Source organism: Rhinichthys klamathensis, unplaced genomic scaffold (genome assembly GCF_029890125.1).
Source record: "Rhinichthys klamathensis goyatoka isolate OS25496 unplaced genomic scaffold, OSU_Roscu_1.1 h1tg000270l_1, whole genome shotgun sequence".
In the NCBI taxonomy this organism is placed as follows: Eukaryota; Metazoa; Chordata; class Actinopteri; order Cypriniformes; family Leuciscidae; genus Rhinichthys; species Rhinichthys klamathensis.
Genome location: NW_026606790.1, coordinates 1,120,628 through 1,137,901, shown reverse-complemented (window position 1 = coordinate 1,137,901; position 17,274 = coordinate 1,120,628). Strand labels below are relative to the sequence as shown.

The following is a 17,274-nucleotide window of genomic DNA, read 5'->3' as shown; positions in this document are numbered from 1 at the left end:
TCACTGCGAGGGCCTTTGGAGCTCTTCCTATAAATCCTAGCAGATTTCAGAGGGTGACTTGGGATCGTGCCACACCCTACAAGAAGTTAAATTAGAATTTTAATTGCAAGAGGATTTTTAAGAGGAATTTTCTGAATTGTAATTCAGTAATTGCATTCTAAGAAATCTATCTTACAATAAAGGCTATAAACCTTCAAATTTCCTGTCAAACATCTTGCCAAACTTTGCTGTTCTAGTAAAATATTACAGTTGCAGTATAAAATTTCTTTGATATTCAAATAATTTAAATTATACGCCCAGAGATTCAATTTGAATTGCAATTCTGCATCCTGTTTACTACCTCATTCAAATTCAATTCCAATTCAGGAATTGAACTGGAACCAAAAAGCCATTCTCAATTCAACTCAACTCAATTCAAATTTCACAGCATGGACCTGCAAAAAAACACCTCTCTTCTCAAGACAAACCTAGAAAACGACAGAGAAGAATCATGGTACTTGACAGAGACAGCTGCATAAGTATGCAAAATTAAATGTCATCTTGGTCAACCATCTGCAACTTTCTCCTTTTTTCTATAACTGTCCATTTTTCCAGCCACCGCTGGGATGCCAATCACTCCAGTCATCTATGATATCACAGCCATCTGAAAGGGAAAAAACAAAAACAAAAAAAAAACAATCCTAGCCTGGTCCCAGAATCAGTTACCTGATGATTCAGTTTGGCATTGAAGCCCTGTGGAGCTGCCACTTACTCACAAGCCTCTCCATGCCTGTCCCTCCACTCCATCCCAGCTGAAAAGTGGGACATGACCTTTGTATAATCAGATACATAATGGGGGGTGGGGGAAAGAGACAGAATAGTACAGTTTGACAATCCATAAAATAACCTCACTGATGTTATTGACTTTAGTACAGCTATGGTACTACTAATACTACTACTACTGTTGTTGACATGTGACTCGCAGTCAATGCACTTTTCAACAAAAGCATCACATGCTGTTTTGACCTCCACATGAAAAGTATTTTAGATGTCACAGACGGGCAACTTCACAAGGTTTCTAAGTGCACAAAAGTTAAAGTGGTGAAATCAAATGAAAGAGAGAATGTGTATTTGAGCTTAGAACATTAACAGAATATTTTTACACTTATCTAAAGCGACTTCCTAAATTAAGAATACAACAAAGTGATTGGTCATTTGGTCTGTAACTTTGTTAAAACGTGCTATAATACAAATTTCCAAGATAGCTCAAAGCAGTAGAGGCTATAACAGCTATGCACATGAAAAAGAGACAGAAAAAAGTCCAGCACACACCAGGGTTATGTGCCAATTAGAATTCAGAACCCCTTTAAATGCCAATTAATACTGTCCCTGAATTTGAATTTGAATTCCAAGATAGAATCATAGAACGATAGGCCAAATGAACGTTAGAACAACAAACAGACAGACAGAACAAAATACATAATGCTAGAACATAAGACACAAACAAAAAGAACGATAAATACAATGACAGAAGGTTAGAACGACAGACAGAGAATAATGGATAGAATGTTAGAACATTAGAACAACAGACAGATAGAAAGACAGACAGACAGACAGAGAAAATGACAGATAAAATATTAGAACAACAAACAGACAAACAGAAGGATAAATAGAATGTTAGAATGACATAGGGACAGAACAACATAGAAAGTTAGAATAACAGCCACTGAAGACAGACAATCGAGTGGCAGCTGAAAAGCCATTGGAGACATTATACCATGACTGAAGGACAAATATGTGCTGCAAATGTCAGATGAGATGCCAAACTAATCTCTTAATGACATTGAAAAGAACTTCACCAATATTAAAATGGAAGTGAAGGTGAAGAGTGCACATTTCAAGCCTTGGTGACAAAGACAGGAGTGAGGGATGATGTTAGATTTTACAAGCCCCAATTTTTCAGATGTTAAATCATCCGTTGAAATGATTTCATTAAATGCCCTTCATTTCCCATTAATTGCTTTAATAAGAAAAATATGAGTGAGGCACTGGCTGTGAAGCGAGGAGCTGGGTTCAATTTGAGTAATGACTTTCACATGTCTCATCTCTCTTTTGAAATCAGATCACTCTACAATGTAAAACTCCCTTTCTTACGATTAAATACCGAAACAGTGGAAGCTAAAGAGATGGAGTCTTTCAAAGGAATCTCCTGGGAAAACCGTTTTTTTTTTTTTTTTTTTTTTACTTGGTGTCCACACAGATCTTTCCAAATAATTAAACTTTCTTTGGTGTGGAACATTGCTTTGGCAAACCATGAGTGAATCTGCCAGAAATGTGTACTGAGTAAAACTGAATTTGGCATCCCTGACATCAACAGCGGACCTCCAGGTGGGCTACATTGCCTAGACACCTGGGGGCTGTGCTATCCAAGTTGGGTTTTTTTTTTTTTATCAAACCTTGCCTTGTCAGAAATCCAGTTAGTCATGGGAAATCAAGAGCTGAAGCCTTGATAAAATTGATAGAACTGTATCGAAAGAGAAGCCAGCGTCGCTAATCCGATCCTATTAGCTCAAACCACCAGAGCCACAGTGACAAATTGTTGGTCATTGCTCAGTGTAGAGAGCAGCAGAGGGGTTCACGGACTGCCGGAGCAGAAGTCCGAACCAGCATGGCCAATAAAGGTGGATCATGGATGACACAGCGGGATCTAACATGTCCCCTGACCACAGAGGATATTGATTTAAATTCATCTCTCAAACATAGATGGACAGGACTGCACTCACTGCACCTCATGCATTCACATGGATCAATGCATCTTCAGTAGGTGTTAAAGAACAAGGTGAGAGACATAGAGATAAAGAGGAAAAAAATAATGGGTGAGTGGGAGGAGGGCTGTGGGAGGAAAAGAACAGAGAACCAGAACCATTTAAATACTCTGAAAAAAACTTAAAAAAAAACTCTGCTGATATTTATTGAGGTTATATAAAGTACATTAACATTTGTTAATGCAACAGCTAACATAAAATAACAATGAACAATAATTTTGAAGCATTTATTAATCTTGGTTAATTTCTACATATACTAATACATTTTTAACAATTTTTAATGTCTTATTCTCATAAAGGCTACATTTATTTGATCAAAAATACAGACAAAACTAATATTGTAAAATATTACTACAATTTGAAATAACTGTTTTCCATTTTAAAGGGGTCATATGATGGTTCTAAAAAGAACATTATTTGGTTTATTTGGTTTACGTGGTTTTAGGTTAAAAAAGTCATTATTTTACACATACAGTACATTATTATTGCTCCTCTATGCCCTGCCTTTCCGAAACTCGTAGATTTTTACAAAGCTCATCGCTCTGATTGGCCAGAAATACCTTAAGTGTGTGATGGAAATGTCACGCTCCTTACCAATATTGGAACATCAGCTCCCAAAGCAATAATGACAGGTGAGGTGATAATGTCAATTCGAGCCCGGAACTGATCCGGAAAATGCAGAAAAAGCTGATCGATCAACTTTGCCAGCGCGACTGGACCAGAATGTATCAGATTGGTAAGGTTTTATTTCATTGGGGACATAATTACTTATTATAATGACTTATACTGTCTTTTTACGCGTCGTGCCATGCTACGAGGGGAGAACACTATGTAAACATAAAACCAATTCTGCATTTGTGATCGTAGAAACGAAAAACAAGCGCTACTCTATACTGCTCAAAACTCACGTTTGAATAGTCAGTAGCAAATTCTTAAAATATGAAAACGTACTTACAGGCTGTGTCTGAGTCAGAAGCGCCAGACTGTACTTGCAAAGATCTTTTTAGAATCAGCCTTTGTGCACAGCCAGCCTTGTACTCTCCCAGGTTCTGGAAACGGTCCTCCGAAAAATGCACACAGTCGAATATTTTGGCTGTACTGTTCTGGAACAGTGTTATGAATAAAGCGCAACCACTGTTTTCTAATTGTGTGCTCTTTTGGAAGGCCAAACAAAGTAGTTTGGCTTCCGCAGCGAAAAACAGTGTCTCCACGACATGGCAGCGCCGGTAGCAACAATAATACAGCAAGAATAAAAGTTACGCCTTCTTTCTTTGCGTATACATTTGGGCGGTGACTGTTATGAAACTCTGCCCCCCCCACACACTGACGTCGATTTCTGGGGGCGTGTTTGAACGAAGCGTTTTAGGTAGGCTTGGCTGAGCCCTTACTTTTACAAAGAATATCTCTTTAGGTTTGAGAATTTGAGCTTTGTAACTGCAGATCTTATACATGCACAAACAGCTGCATAACACACTAAAGAAAATTTGCATCATATGACCCCTTTAATATGATTATAATCATTCTAATATGCTGATGTGTTGCTTAAAAATATATATTTTCACTATCAATTTTTTTGAGGATTTTTTTATCACTATAAAGTGGAAAAGAACATTTATTCAATATAGAAATTGTCTTTACTGTTACTTTTCATAAATCTAATTTGCTTAATTAAAAAAAAAAAAAAAAAAACATTTCTTTCAAAACCACAAACATTTGAACAGTAGTGTACTAACAATATAGCATGACTACTGAGACCTCATAGCTTATCACTAATTAATAAAGAGAAATAATTGTAAAAGAAAAATGCATGAACTACTTTTATGGTTCTTTGTACTTTTGGAGCTTTGGAGCAAAGGTCACCATCCAGTTTTGCCTGCAAACGAGCAGCATTTTTGGAAGTTTAGGAAAACTATCGCTTTAAATTCTGCAATGTTTTTAAATACAGGTTCTTTAGCTGTTAGCTGGAATGAACTGAAGGTCGTCACAGGAGGAGGCTGGCAACAAACCCGCAGCATGTATGAGTAGTGCCGTGTGATGTCCTCTCAATCTCACCTTAAAGTTCTCCTTAATTTCTTCTTCTGCTCCTTTTATTTTAACTCTACACATTCCAGCTGTCTTCCATCGTGTCTACAACCCCCTTTCCGCCTTATTCTGTTATCTTTTCTCTTACCTGAGAGAGAGGAAGATGAATGAGCTCATCCTAGCTGCCTACAGAACGCTGGCATGCACCCACAGCAAAAGGAAAGCAAGCAAGTGCAAACCATAACAGAGTGTAGTAGACACACACTCTGATGTGTGTCTACAGTAGGGGTCGACCGATTATCGGCGCCGATATTAAGCATTTTTATGGTTATCGGTATCGGCCATTTTCAAAACCGATTTGCCGATAAAATAATTTTATTTTGAAATGCGCTATATTAGGCTCTAACGCAGCCACATCTGTCGGAACTCACCACTCTGTAGACTAGACTAATGTCCCCGCCCATCTGATTTGTTGGGAGTCACGAGTCCGGCCAATCAACACGGAAAGCTGAAGGCACTGAAAGTTTTGCACTCTCACACCGAAAGCACTTGCTGACTCGAGCTGCTTCGCTGATCATCAGTTGTCTCTCAAAATTAAGGCAGCAGCAGACTTTGCTGAAGAAGCAATAAATTACTACACTGAAGTTGCAAAATACCTCAATATAATAGAGCCCTGTGATTTCTGCGATGCAGAAAACAGACGAAATCCAGTCATAAAAACAGAATTTACTGTATAAAGCGGAATATCACAGAATTTGTCAACTTTTTGATGAATTAATAAAAAGCAGGTCAGTACAAATCAAATCGAATTTCAAACCGCAAAAAGACTATTTGAATATGAATCCTGCGTGTCTCTAAATGAATGGCGCAGACGCGTGATTTCATTTACCACACAGACAAACACTGGAGCACGTGTGACGCTTGCGCTGTTTTCAGCCTCAGCCGCATCATTATATGAGGACATGATTGCATAAACATCATCTCCAGAGTCGCTTAGTCACTTCATGAGCTTTTTAATGCTTCAACTGAGAAAAGTTATCGTCATATCATATCATAATCACACACAAACTCAAAGATCTCCACGGCAACCTGTCAAAATAAAAGTTCGGTTTTTCATAGGGCCCTAAAAATGTAATTTTTGTTAAACTGTAAATAAATTGAATAAGTTTGATGATTTAAATTAATTAGAAATGCTTTTTGATTACTAAAATTTAATTTAAACATTAAAATAGAGTCTTTAAGTCCAAAATGTTTACAGAATGCTGCTGGGTGCTCCCTGGACTTTTTTTAAGTTATTATAATTAATAACAGTTCTCAGATTCAAAGATATGTTTAAAATCATTTAAATAAAGTATTTGTCAAAACCCTTTGTTATTCTTAATTTTGACATTAATTTATATTTTTACACCAGACATATATCGGTTTTTAAAATATCGGTTATCAGTCTATTTGATATGTAATAATCGGTATCGGCCCTGAAAATCACATATCGGTCGACCCCTAGTCTACAGCTAATTTATGTCCAGTAATGCAGTTCCACAAGACACAGTAAACTCATCTACTCTAATGGGAGGGTCACCTACAGGTGTCCATGGTGACTATGGAGGCCAAAGATGCTGAGGTCAAAGTGAAGGGCAAGTAATACTGCAGGTTATTGCAAAGAAGCCTGGCACTAGTTTTCCCTTAGATAGAGAAATACAAGTATTTTGTGCACAAACATGCCACAAAGAAAAACTTCAGCTTTCCGCTTCAAGGCAAACACAGGAGGGAGTCTGCCCACACACACACACACACACACACTGCTAGTACTGACATCAGTGAGTGTACTCAACTCCAGCGGAGAAGTTGATCCAGAACAAACAAACAAAAAAGTACAATTTGTTCAATTAACCTCACAGCTAATTACACATGAAGGGCAGAAAAGATTTTGATGTTATACTTGAAAGCACTTGATCTACAATAAACCTCACTTTGAGAGCTGAAAGAGGGAGAGAAGAGAGAGAGAGAGAGAGAGAGAGAGAGAGAGAGGGGGGGGAGAGAGAGTAGAGAGAGAGAGAGAGAGAGAGAGAGAGAGAGAGGGGGGGAGAGAGAGTAGAGAGAAATGATAAAGTTGACCAAGTTTATTTTTACAGCATATGTACAAAGCTGTGCAGTGATATATGATAGTTTAGATTAACAACTAATCACTAGTGATAATAAACCATTTTTAAAAACTAATATTGTAGATACTTAACACATTTAATTGTCAATTAGTCATTTTATAGTACTAACAAAAAATAATTAATTTATTTTTCATAATCAATATTCATTAGCCACACATTTAGCTGTAAAAAATTAAAAATAGTAGAAATAAAATGTAGCTTTTTTTATCAGGTTAATCCAATGATTGAATCCAATAATAATAATAATAATTGACAAAATTAATAATCAAAATAGCCATTGGTTGCAGCTATACTTAATAGCTTTGAGGTTCTGGATTCCATGATAGCCTTTCTATAGAATGGTTATTCAATGATAGCCATGATAACCCCCTCTTAAAAAACCATCTGCACATCTATAGATGGCCACCCCCCACCCCTCTCTCTCTCTCTCTCTCTATTAATGTAGCAGTGTGGAGAGTCTCATTGACTGGCTGCACCACTGTGTCATACTGAAGAGAAATTAAAGAGATATTTGTGTGTGAGAGGACATGTCATTTGGCATTGAAATGCAAGTAGTATTTGGATCTATACTGGCAGCATTTCTCACAGAGCATCAATGGCGGAACAACAAACCCACTATAATTTTACAAATAGCTTATTGCTGTTATTGTATGGCACCTATTTGAAAACACGTTTTCAAACAGGTGCCATATCTCACATTTTTGGAGATGTGAGATCCAGGGTGTCAGTGGCCGTTCAGCGCTTGTGTGTGCGCGCTGTGTGTGTGTGTGTGTGTGTGTGTGTGTGTTAAATTAGCACTGGATGTATCAGCAGCTTGTTTTCTTTCGCTTGCCATGCTGAACTGCAACACACCAATGAGGAACCGTTATGTCAAGGTGATCTCTCAGACACGTTGGTTTGGTTCTCTATCATGCAGTTTCAATCGCAGTCCGATTATTTATTGCTAGTGATGCACCAATATTAAAATTCTGGCTGATACAAATAAATTGATATTTATTTTCATATTAGGGCCAATAACTGACTAATGAATGATCTTTAAATTCTATACTATTTTATGTAAATAAAAAAAATCTGGAAATTTAACAGCATTTTAAAAACTATTAGAATTATTAAAGATTCACTTTGAGAAAAGTCATCTAAAATTAAAAATAGGCATGCACAATTAAATATTGATAATTTACATGTTTAATACATGTGCAACCACATGTAAATGCATATTTCTTGCTGAACACATGAGATTTGTGAGCTATGTGAGATTTGCAGATAGTACTTCATTGTAGAGATCGACCGATATTGGATTTTGCCGAGACCGATATCTAATTTGGGCAGTACCTGCTGATACCCGATTAATTAAGCGATATTTTTTTAGAACAAATGATCAAAATCAGATCTAAATAAAAACATAACACAAAGTAAAATAGAGCTGAAATGTATTAAAAAAATAAACCGTATTGACTGATGCATGAAAATGTATTGAATTATATATTAAATATTATTACAAATAATATTAAATTAAATATTAATATAAATTAATTAAAACAGCGGTTTAAATAGTAGGCACTTTTAAATAGTAAGCACATCACTCCAACATTAACCTAGATACATGTGCGCTTTATAGCTGTATATTCAAGTGTTTGTGTGGAGTGTGAAGCTAAAGTATTAGCACACTTACTACATGACATGGAGGCGCCCGCACTTTCACTTGCATTCTTTCCTGTTAAAATTGTAAAGAACTAAAAATACTCCATAATTTTTGGTCATATATAGAGTCATGCATCATTTGAAACGGGTCATTATTCTAAATTTATTTGTGTACATTCACAATAACAAAAAAACATTGTGCTTTTGAAAAAAATTAATCCGAATGTAATCCGTATTAAACATGCATACGGATCAATGCATGACTTGACAATGCATGACATCCAGTGGATACGGATCAGCGCATCCACTGCTGCGGAGATGCAATTTAGATGGCTAATGAATAAATAAAAGTCCCAAGCTGGATATAAACTAATGAAAATAGACCGTAACAATCATGATATTTAAACTTTTGTTTCGGATTTGCGTGTGCATTTGTCACATTGTTCTTATCGCTTGAGATACTACTAATGTTATACTAATGCTAATGCCTTGTCAGCAAACATACTGCTGTTCTCTAATAATGCAGCATCTAGTCAACAAATTGATTATTTTAAAATATGACCGTGTTCTGTAGTGTACATACATTTCCTTTGTTGAAGTTTCACATTAGCATCTGGTTCCACTCCGTGCAGAGTGTAGAGTCTCATGTTAAAACAAACACCACGAGGCATGATAGTTTTTATTTCGCCTCTAGAGGCCACTCTTGTACTGTGTAACGGCAGCGGAGCTTTCTCAGCCCCTCCCGCAATGTACACAACCAGGAGAAACCAGAAATCGGTTATCAGTGCTGATGAATCGGCAAAACCGACCTCTACTTCCATTGATCCCTGAGGGTAAATTCTTTCAGTCTCCAATTCCTCAACAAGAGGCCTTGCAATGTGTGCATGCTTAGACGTCAGTGAACTTACTGCTGGTACAGTTCAGATCGCAACGCTGAATTAAAGGTATATGAAAAGAAAAGTCATTGTGCATGAGTTTGTATTTCTGCACTGGGGCTCTGGTTTGACATACACAAGCCTCGGCCAGATCCTTTCTCAGCAGGAGAAAGACAGTAAAAGCTTTAAAACGGTTTGAGTTAGAGAGCTCCCTGTCCACAGAGCTGTCCTAAAGATGCCAAAAGGCTCATGGTCCACCAAACACCAGCTGCTCAACAGACCCACCTGAGCAACCCGAAGACCTATAAGATTCACACTGGATGGACATGGAAACATCCATGATGTGGGTTTGAGACCCAACTACTAATTTTAACAATACCTACAACACTAGAGTGGAAAAATGGGATTTACATAATGTTTTATTGGTCTCAGCTGAGCAGGTGAAAGTGGCTGACTGCTATGCCTGGTCACACACAATAGCCCACTGGTTTAACCACAGCTCTCGACGACAGGAGAATCAATTTCATGCGTATCTTTGCTAAATGCAACAAATTAGAAGCTGATATTGATTTCCGCTCAATAGTCACTGTGGAAACAATTGCTTCCTTTTTTGAGGTGTAACAATTTGGCCTTCTGTTCAGTGTGAGGGAAAACCCCGCTGAGAGGTATTAGTATCTCATTCTTTTTACCTTCTTTTCCTTTTCCCCATCAATGCCTACCTTAGTGCCTCAGTCGCTGCGATTCTGGGTGTCTAATCTAATCAGCATTTAAATTATGGACCTAATATGCACTGTGCAGTTACACATACAAGGTTATGCTAAAATCCTGCATGTGAGAGGCTAGGGAAGGAAAAAACACAAGATTTAATATGCTTGACGTGATCTGACCCGACTTGGGTGCACATACATCACACTTCGCTAATGGAACAACACCGAAAAACTGACTGACTTGAAAATAAATGAATCACATTTTGTATGAAAAACATGACTTTGGCCGTGTGACATGCTGTTAAGCATGTGCAAGAAGCATGAAAACTCATTCTTGAGACATACTGTTATGATTGTATCGTCACATGGTCACAAAATCTACAGCCTTGATTTTATGTGTGTGTGAGATTGCAAGCGGGATGTATCATATGCCAGATTAGTGGCAATATTCACAGCTGTACACATCTGGCTAGAGTGCTGACCGACAGTGATTTTGGCTGTAAAGACACTTCCTGTCTGAGAGCTGAGACTAGAGCACTGGGGCCAATGGCAGCAGTCATAGTTCTCAGCCTATGGGCATTAGCCATGAATCTGATTCCTGGCTGACATGACTGCGATGTCACCCAGTCTGTCTGCAAAGGAGTCAAGGCACTGGCAGGTACCTCTAAGGCAATAATGCCAGCTGTGTAAGAGGGGGAAGGGGCAAAATAATGGGCAACAATTCTTAAGGGTGCTGTCAATCAGACTGGCCAATGAGAACAGCAGGCAAACCAGGGATGTTTTAAAACATGGATTGTCAGAGGATGCCGTTAGGATAACATCCCTGGAGCATTTAGCAAAGTAAAAAAAGGGTGTGAGGCTTGGGAGAGCCTGAAATCTTCCTGATGAGGACCAAGCACTGCTGGCTTCATGTGGAAAATACTGTTTTCCACAAGAATGGGCCAGAAATGACAGGTCAAATGACAAAAATAGCCAAAGATGTGCATGCTGGGACAGGTGTCAGCATATCTTGGCAGTTATAAACTGTAGGACATGACATTTTGAATTTAATGGGTGGGCAGAGGCAACATGTTGACAAATCAAAAATTAGCAATGGTTGAATACTAAGTAGTTTTTTTTTTCCCCATACAACACACAAACTAAACTAAAATACATTTTTCATGATCAACCTAAAATAAAAAAAAGCTACAAATTAATTATAGTTTTGGATTAGGGATGTCAAAAGTACTAGTACTCCAGTAATTAAATTTATGTGACGATACCAGCATTTCTGATGCAATGGTGCAATGGTGATTTGGCAAAACAAAACCACAAACACCATCGTGTACTATAGCAAACATGATGAGAGCTTCATCTTCAGAGCCGCTCTGAGAGTCACTACACGACCATTTTACCGTTTCATTTGAGAAAAAACTATTGCAATATCATAAACACACATAGACTCCCAAAAGGTCTTCACGGCAACCAGTCAAAATAAACTTGAAGAAATTGAAGAAATATATTAGGCTACTGTTGTACAGTAGATTTAGCTACCTCTCAATGTAATAATAATAATTAGTTGTGGTGGAGGGTTGCTTATTTTTCACTTGATCATTTTTATAAACAATGTTTACTTTTAAACAGCATGTAGCCTTCAAATGTTTATATGGATTATTTAAGCCTACTTATAATGATTACCATCTTATAAAACGGTTAGTTACAATCCTTGATTCTGATTGGTCAATAGCTGTGCTTTATTCACGATAAAACACGGCTATGACCGCTTCACCCAACGGTTCTATTTATCACTGCGCCCTTAGCAACACCCTTAGCAACCACACGTATCAACATAAACAGACAAAAAACGTAAGAATTAAAAAGGCTAAAATGTTTAAAGTAAATTTCGATTTATTAGGTGGCATGACGATGGATAAGTGGTTTGAGGAACAATTTGTAGAGACTTCTACAAATATGAACCGTCATGCTGAAGTGCTGAAATGTAACATTGATACATTCGAGAAGACTCGTAATGAAAAAAATACCGTGCAGCAAACCCAATGGGCAGTGAAATGCTTCGGTGACTGGTGTAGTGAAAAGGGTTGCAGCATTGATTTTAAACAAATCACCAAGACGGAACTCAACGCACTTCTCCGTGACTTCTACGGAACTGTCAGAAGCTCCAAAGGCGAAAAATATGGGATCAGTAGCTATGTAGCGTTACGTGCGGGTGTGAACAGATTCCTGAATGATCCACCTTTGAGTTTGTCCTGGTGTCTGATGAGAGACAGCGAATTCACCTCATCCAATAATGTTTTCGTTGGAGTCGTAAAGACAATGAGAAGAGAGGGTCGTGATAAAACGGAGCATCACACATCGATTTCTACGAAAGATTTCAGCACCATAAAACTGTCCGATGCGCTTAATCCTAACACACCTGAAGGACTCGTTAACAAAGTCTGGTTTGACGTGCAGTTACACTTCGGACGTAGAGGAAAAGAGGGGAACCGAGAACTCATTCCAGACTCATTCCGCATTTTAACAAACGAAAATGGTGTAAAGTATGTCACAATGAGCTTCAATGAAGACACAAAAAACCATAAGGACCCACATGACAGAAATAAGGAGAGCAGGCGTGGCTTCATGTTCCAACAAACTGGGAACCCGCTTTGTCCCGTTGCCTCTCTAGAGAAGTACGTTTCTCTTCTGCCATCTAACCCCCCTGCTTTTTACCTTCACCCCAAAAAGCAAAACCTCTCTAAATGTGTTTGGTACGTAGATCACGCAGCGGCACATAAATCATATTAGCTATTTATAATTTGTGTTAAATCTTGTTGTGTTAAAGTTTTTTCTCGTTTTTGACTGTTGCAGGTACACAAGAGAGCCTATGGGTGTGAACTACCTCGCAACAATGTTGCAGAGAATTTGTAAAGCAGCAGGCACCTCAAAGGTTTACACAAATCACTGCCTTCGCAGCACCATGGTGCAGAGATTGTCCGATGCTGGTCTCGAATCGAGGGAAATTATGTCTGTGAGTGGACATAAGTGTGAAAGTTCACTACAGAGCTACTGGAGGCCAAACTTAAAACAAAGAAAGCACTGGAGCGACATTCTTGCTGCAACAGAAAACACTGCTGACAGTGCTGAGCCCCAACTAAAGAGAACCGCGTTAAATATCACCACAGTGGAGCCGATTGAAATGAGACAAATATTTAATGCGTGCACAATTAACGGAGATGTTCAAATAAATTTAAATAAACAACAATAAAAAAGAATCTCTTGTTAGGCAGCATTTTAATAACTGAATTGATAACATTAATAAAATAGATTAAAGACCTAACTGTTATCTATCAAAATATGTGCCCTTGTGTTTTTATTTATAGGCTATGTAAATATTTAGTTTAGTGCAGAGAGAAAATAACGGAATAAACAAAAAAGTAAACGTTTTCTCATGCTGAGAGATAAGCTATGCCTATTTGTGTGAGGAAATTTCACAAATATTGTGTTGTAAAAAATAAAAAGAATGAGACAAGTTTGAGAACGGTTTGTTGTTTTTATTTGAGCTTTCATGCATATTACACATTGGAACGTTGTTGTTCACGGTCAGGGACTATTTTTTTTCTAGCGGAAGGAATGCTTTTAATGCTTTTATTGATTTAACTTCCATGAAATTTCCACTAATAATTTTTTTTTTCTTTAATATTGTGTGGTAACCGTTTTATAAAAGCAATAAGGTACTCGAGGCAAGTGCTGTATCGTGAATAAGTAACAGCTGAAGGGGTTGCAGGCACTCCGCTTCGCGTCGTGCCTAACAACGCCCTTCAGCCGTTACTTATTCACGATACAGCACAGCCTCTCGTACCTTATTGCTTACATAAATAATAAACTTATTGAATTTAATTTAATATTTTTTTCAAATAGTTAAATAAAATAGCTAAATATTTCCAACAGATTTTGCTGTGGTACCGAAATTGGTACCGAGAACCATACAATTTTAACGGTATTAATGCTAATTAGCACAATACCTTTGGCAGCCATAAAATGCTAAAACTAATGCAAAAACGAAATAAACAAAGCTAGAAAACTCTGGTAGACAGAAATTTTGGTAGATACAATACAATCACTATTTATCTTTTTAGGCTAAATGAAGTAGAACTTTAGTGTGATAAAACACTGGTTTGTCAAAATCAACTGCTGTTTAAATAACAGAAGCTTTGATGATAGGTCTATATCAGAAAGCTAATGCTAATGAGATCCAGTTGCAAAGCCCGAGGAGCTATAACGAGGAGCGTCTGATGCGCCAGTATGGTGGTAATTAATACGCTGAGTCAAATGGGCACAAAGGTAAATGCATCTGTGCTGCCCTGCCTTTCCGAACACTGAGAACCTCATTAGCCTGTCGCGCTGCTAAAATAATTACTGCACTATGCAAACAGCAGGATTGAACCAGCTAGAGAAAGTCAAAGCAGGACATTATTAAGATAAAACAATAGAAGTGAGATGTTTCTGTGGACAATGTTCAGACAACCCAGACCTGTAGTGATAACATCTGCTCTGCTGAGAAAAACCTTTGAAGAAAGTCACCGATTATGAATCAATAGAAGGATTTCCTGAAATGATTTAAAAGCAACAAAACTGACAGTTATGAGGAATTATAATGCGCTTTGATTCCTTTTATCCAACAGATACAAAGGACAGTACAGACATAGATTGACCCAATGCAAAAAGAGCTGTTTTCTCTTTTAATGAGGCACTCCACAGGCTGCTCGGCTCAGGCCTATAAAAATGCTCCCGCAGCTTCTGTTTCTTAGTATTTGTCCAGTGAGAGGAAGCTCAGACTTAGGGATCAAGTTGAGGAGTTTTGTGAAAAGCCTGTGGTCAAAAAGGCAACAGACTGAAATAAATCAGTACACTTATTCCAACATGAACACATATGTGAAGAAAACATGGATCATAGTTATTAGGCTTTGAATGGAGCCAGGGGCCCCTGTTACAGATGACTGTAATGTTGACCACAGGGGCCTTCATTAAATCAGCAGTTCCCGGAGAAGAGACAGAGGGGGAGAGGAAAGATGGATGTGAATGTGGAGCCTCGAGGGATGGCTGTAAAATGAAAGCCGGACAAGAGGAGGTGAACACGCTCTTATGGGTCGAGCTGGGTCAAGGGACAAACAAGGAGGACAAACTAGGCATTTGTTTTGAGCATAAAGAGGATGTGTCAACAGATCCTCCCTCTATTTGAGCTTCACTCTGAGAGACAAACTGACATCCCACAGTGACTCTGACATAACAAAGGAGAAGTGAGAGCTGTACGCTAACAGATGTAAAGGTGGAGTTGCCATGGGCGGAAGCACATGCAAATGAAATCAGTGAGTTATCTTGAGGAAACATTGCCATACTCATCATTTTGTGGCCAATTCTGTAGCATACAGCATGTGATTGTTTAGGTCTCCGAAGAAAAGATCCTGTAGACATGCCTCACTTCCTCTGAGTCGGTGGGGGGTGGGTCCTCACCCCTCTTTCATCTGGATGAGAGCCGTCTGTCTGTCAACGTCTGATAAATGCTCATCCCCCGAATATCTCCATTAAACGGGCCTCTATCAGGGACGCAGGCCGCTTAGAGTTCCTCTATTAGCATTGCAATTTACAACCAGGCACCAAAGTCTGCCTGCTTCAGCTCCCATGAGGACCGGCTCCATTCACAGCGGATTAGGCCCAATTGGGCAAATCATGTGTACGATGATTGGAGGGCCGTAAACATATCATTTGTGATGTCTATTAGCTGAGAACCAGTAGTGCCTATCTCTATGTGGAGGTTTTAGTCAGATTTGGCCCACTGTGCAATGGTGATTTGGCAAAACAAAAGCACAAACACCATGGTGTACTATAGCAAACATGCTGAGGATGATTTTTTTAACGAGTGTCAGGCAGAATTTTGTAGTGAATGGTAAATGGTAAATGGACTGCATTTATATAGCGCTTTCACAGACCCAATGGCCACCAAAGCGCTTTACAATTTGCCTCACATTCACCCATTCACTCACTCATTCATACACCGATGGGCGAATAACAGATTCAACAAAAATGTAAACACAAGAAATCATCTAGATGTAGGTCAACTCAAACATAATAAGAATACTACAGACTACTGTCAACCATAGTAGAGTTAGTAAAAAAAAAGGAAGAGGGAAAAAAATTGCCAAAATACACATGTCGAGAGCAGCATCATTACTAGAAAACATCCGCTCTGTATTCGGTTGACTTTGAATACATTTGTGTCACTAACAAAGCACAAGAGACTACCTGAAGGTGGGAGAGCTAGTGGGTATCAAGAGCTTTATGCCTATGCTCTGCTGTTGTGTGACAAGCATTGGTAAAGATAAGAAACCATTTTTTTTACAACCCCAAATACAGAAACACCCAGACTGTGACCGAATTTCATTTCAAATTAAAATAATATTATTTCTGCAATAAGTCACATTTGGAGAGATTAGCCATTAATTCACTTCCAGTGAGCTGAGTGAAGATGAAGAGAGTAAATGCATGTCTGAAAGATGCCGTTTCACAAATGCGTAAAGTGAAATAAGAGGCAGAGATTGGGTTTTTGATGCTAACATGATGAAAAAGCCTCTGCTATAGAGGGGAACTCCCTTAAAGAACTGCATAGAATAAACAAAACTAAATAACATCAACCATGAAATTAATTCTAAGCAATAACAATAACAACATTATAATAATAATTTATTGTTATATTATTATAATAAAACATTCTATTAATATATATGATAATAATAATAATTAGGGATGCACCGACCCAATATTCAGTATCGGTATCGGCTTCGATATTGCAATTTTTGCCGAACCAGGTATCGGTCAGATCCAAATCCGATACGGTGCGTAGTACTCGCAGTTATGTTAAGCTCCACAAAAGGCAAAAAAGCACCATAAATATTTTTGTGTACAATTTTCTCAAGCTGTAATTACTGTGAAGGACAGATGAATATTAACGTCGTTAAATTAAAGTTTATGGAAACTCTTCCTCTGCTGTCATTCTCCATTCAGCATTCAAACAGCATGTCACATTCGT

At 38.1% G+C, this 17,274-nt stretch overlaps 2 protein-coding genes across 8 annotated transcripts in view; one reads left to right on the top strand and one right to left on the bottom strand.

The window, feature by feature from the left end:
• The window catches only part of vav2 (vav 2 guanine nucleotide exchange factor), a 256,865-nt gene that overhangs the window by 120,274 nt on the left and 119,317 nt on the right, over window positions 1–17,274 (bottom strand). The gene's annotated exons all lie outside the window — the stretch shown is intronic.
• On the top strand, window positions 11,900–13,477 carry LOC130102303 (uncharacterized). 2 transcript variants are annotated; one of them, XR_008809180.1, is made up of 3 exons: window positions 11,900–12,031; window positions 12,240–12,598; window positions 13,350–13,477. XR_008809180.1 is itself a non-coding variant. In XM_056268295.1 (2 exons), the coding sequence occupies exons 1-2, from the start codon at window positions 12,078–12,080 to the stop codon at window positions 13,453–13,455; spliced, it is 1,278 nt and encodes a 425-aa protein (XP_056124270.1). In that variant the 5' UTR covers window positions 12,056–12,077; the 3' UTR covers window positions 13,456–13,477. The 2 variants fall into 2 exon arrangements, 1 of the variants encoding a protein (XP_056124270.1); XM_056268295.1 differs by lacking the exon at window positions 11,900–12,031 and having other exon boundaries at window positions 12,056–12,958; window positions 13,059–13,477.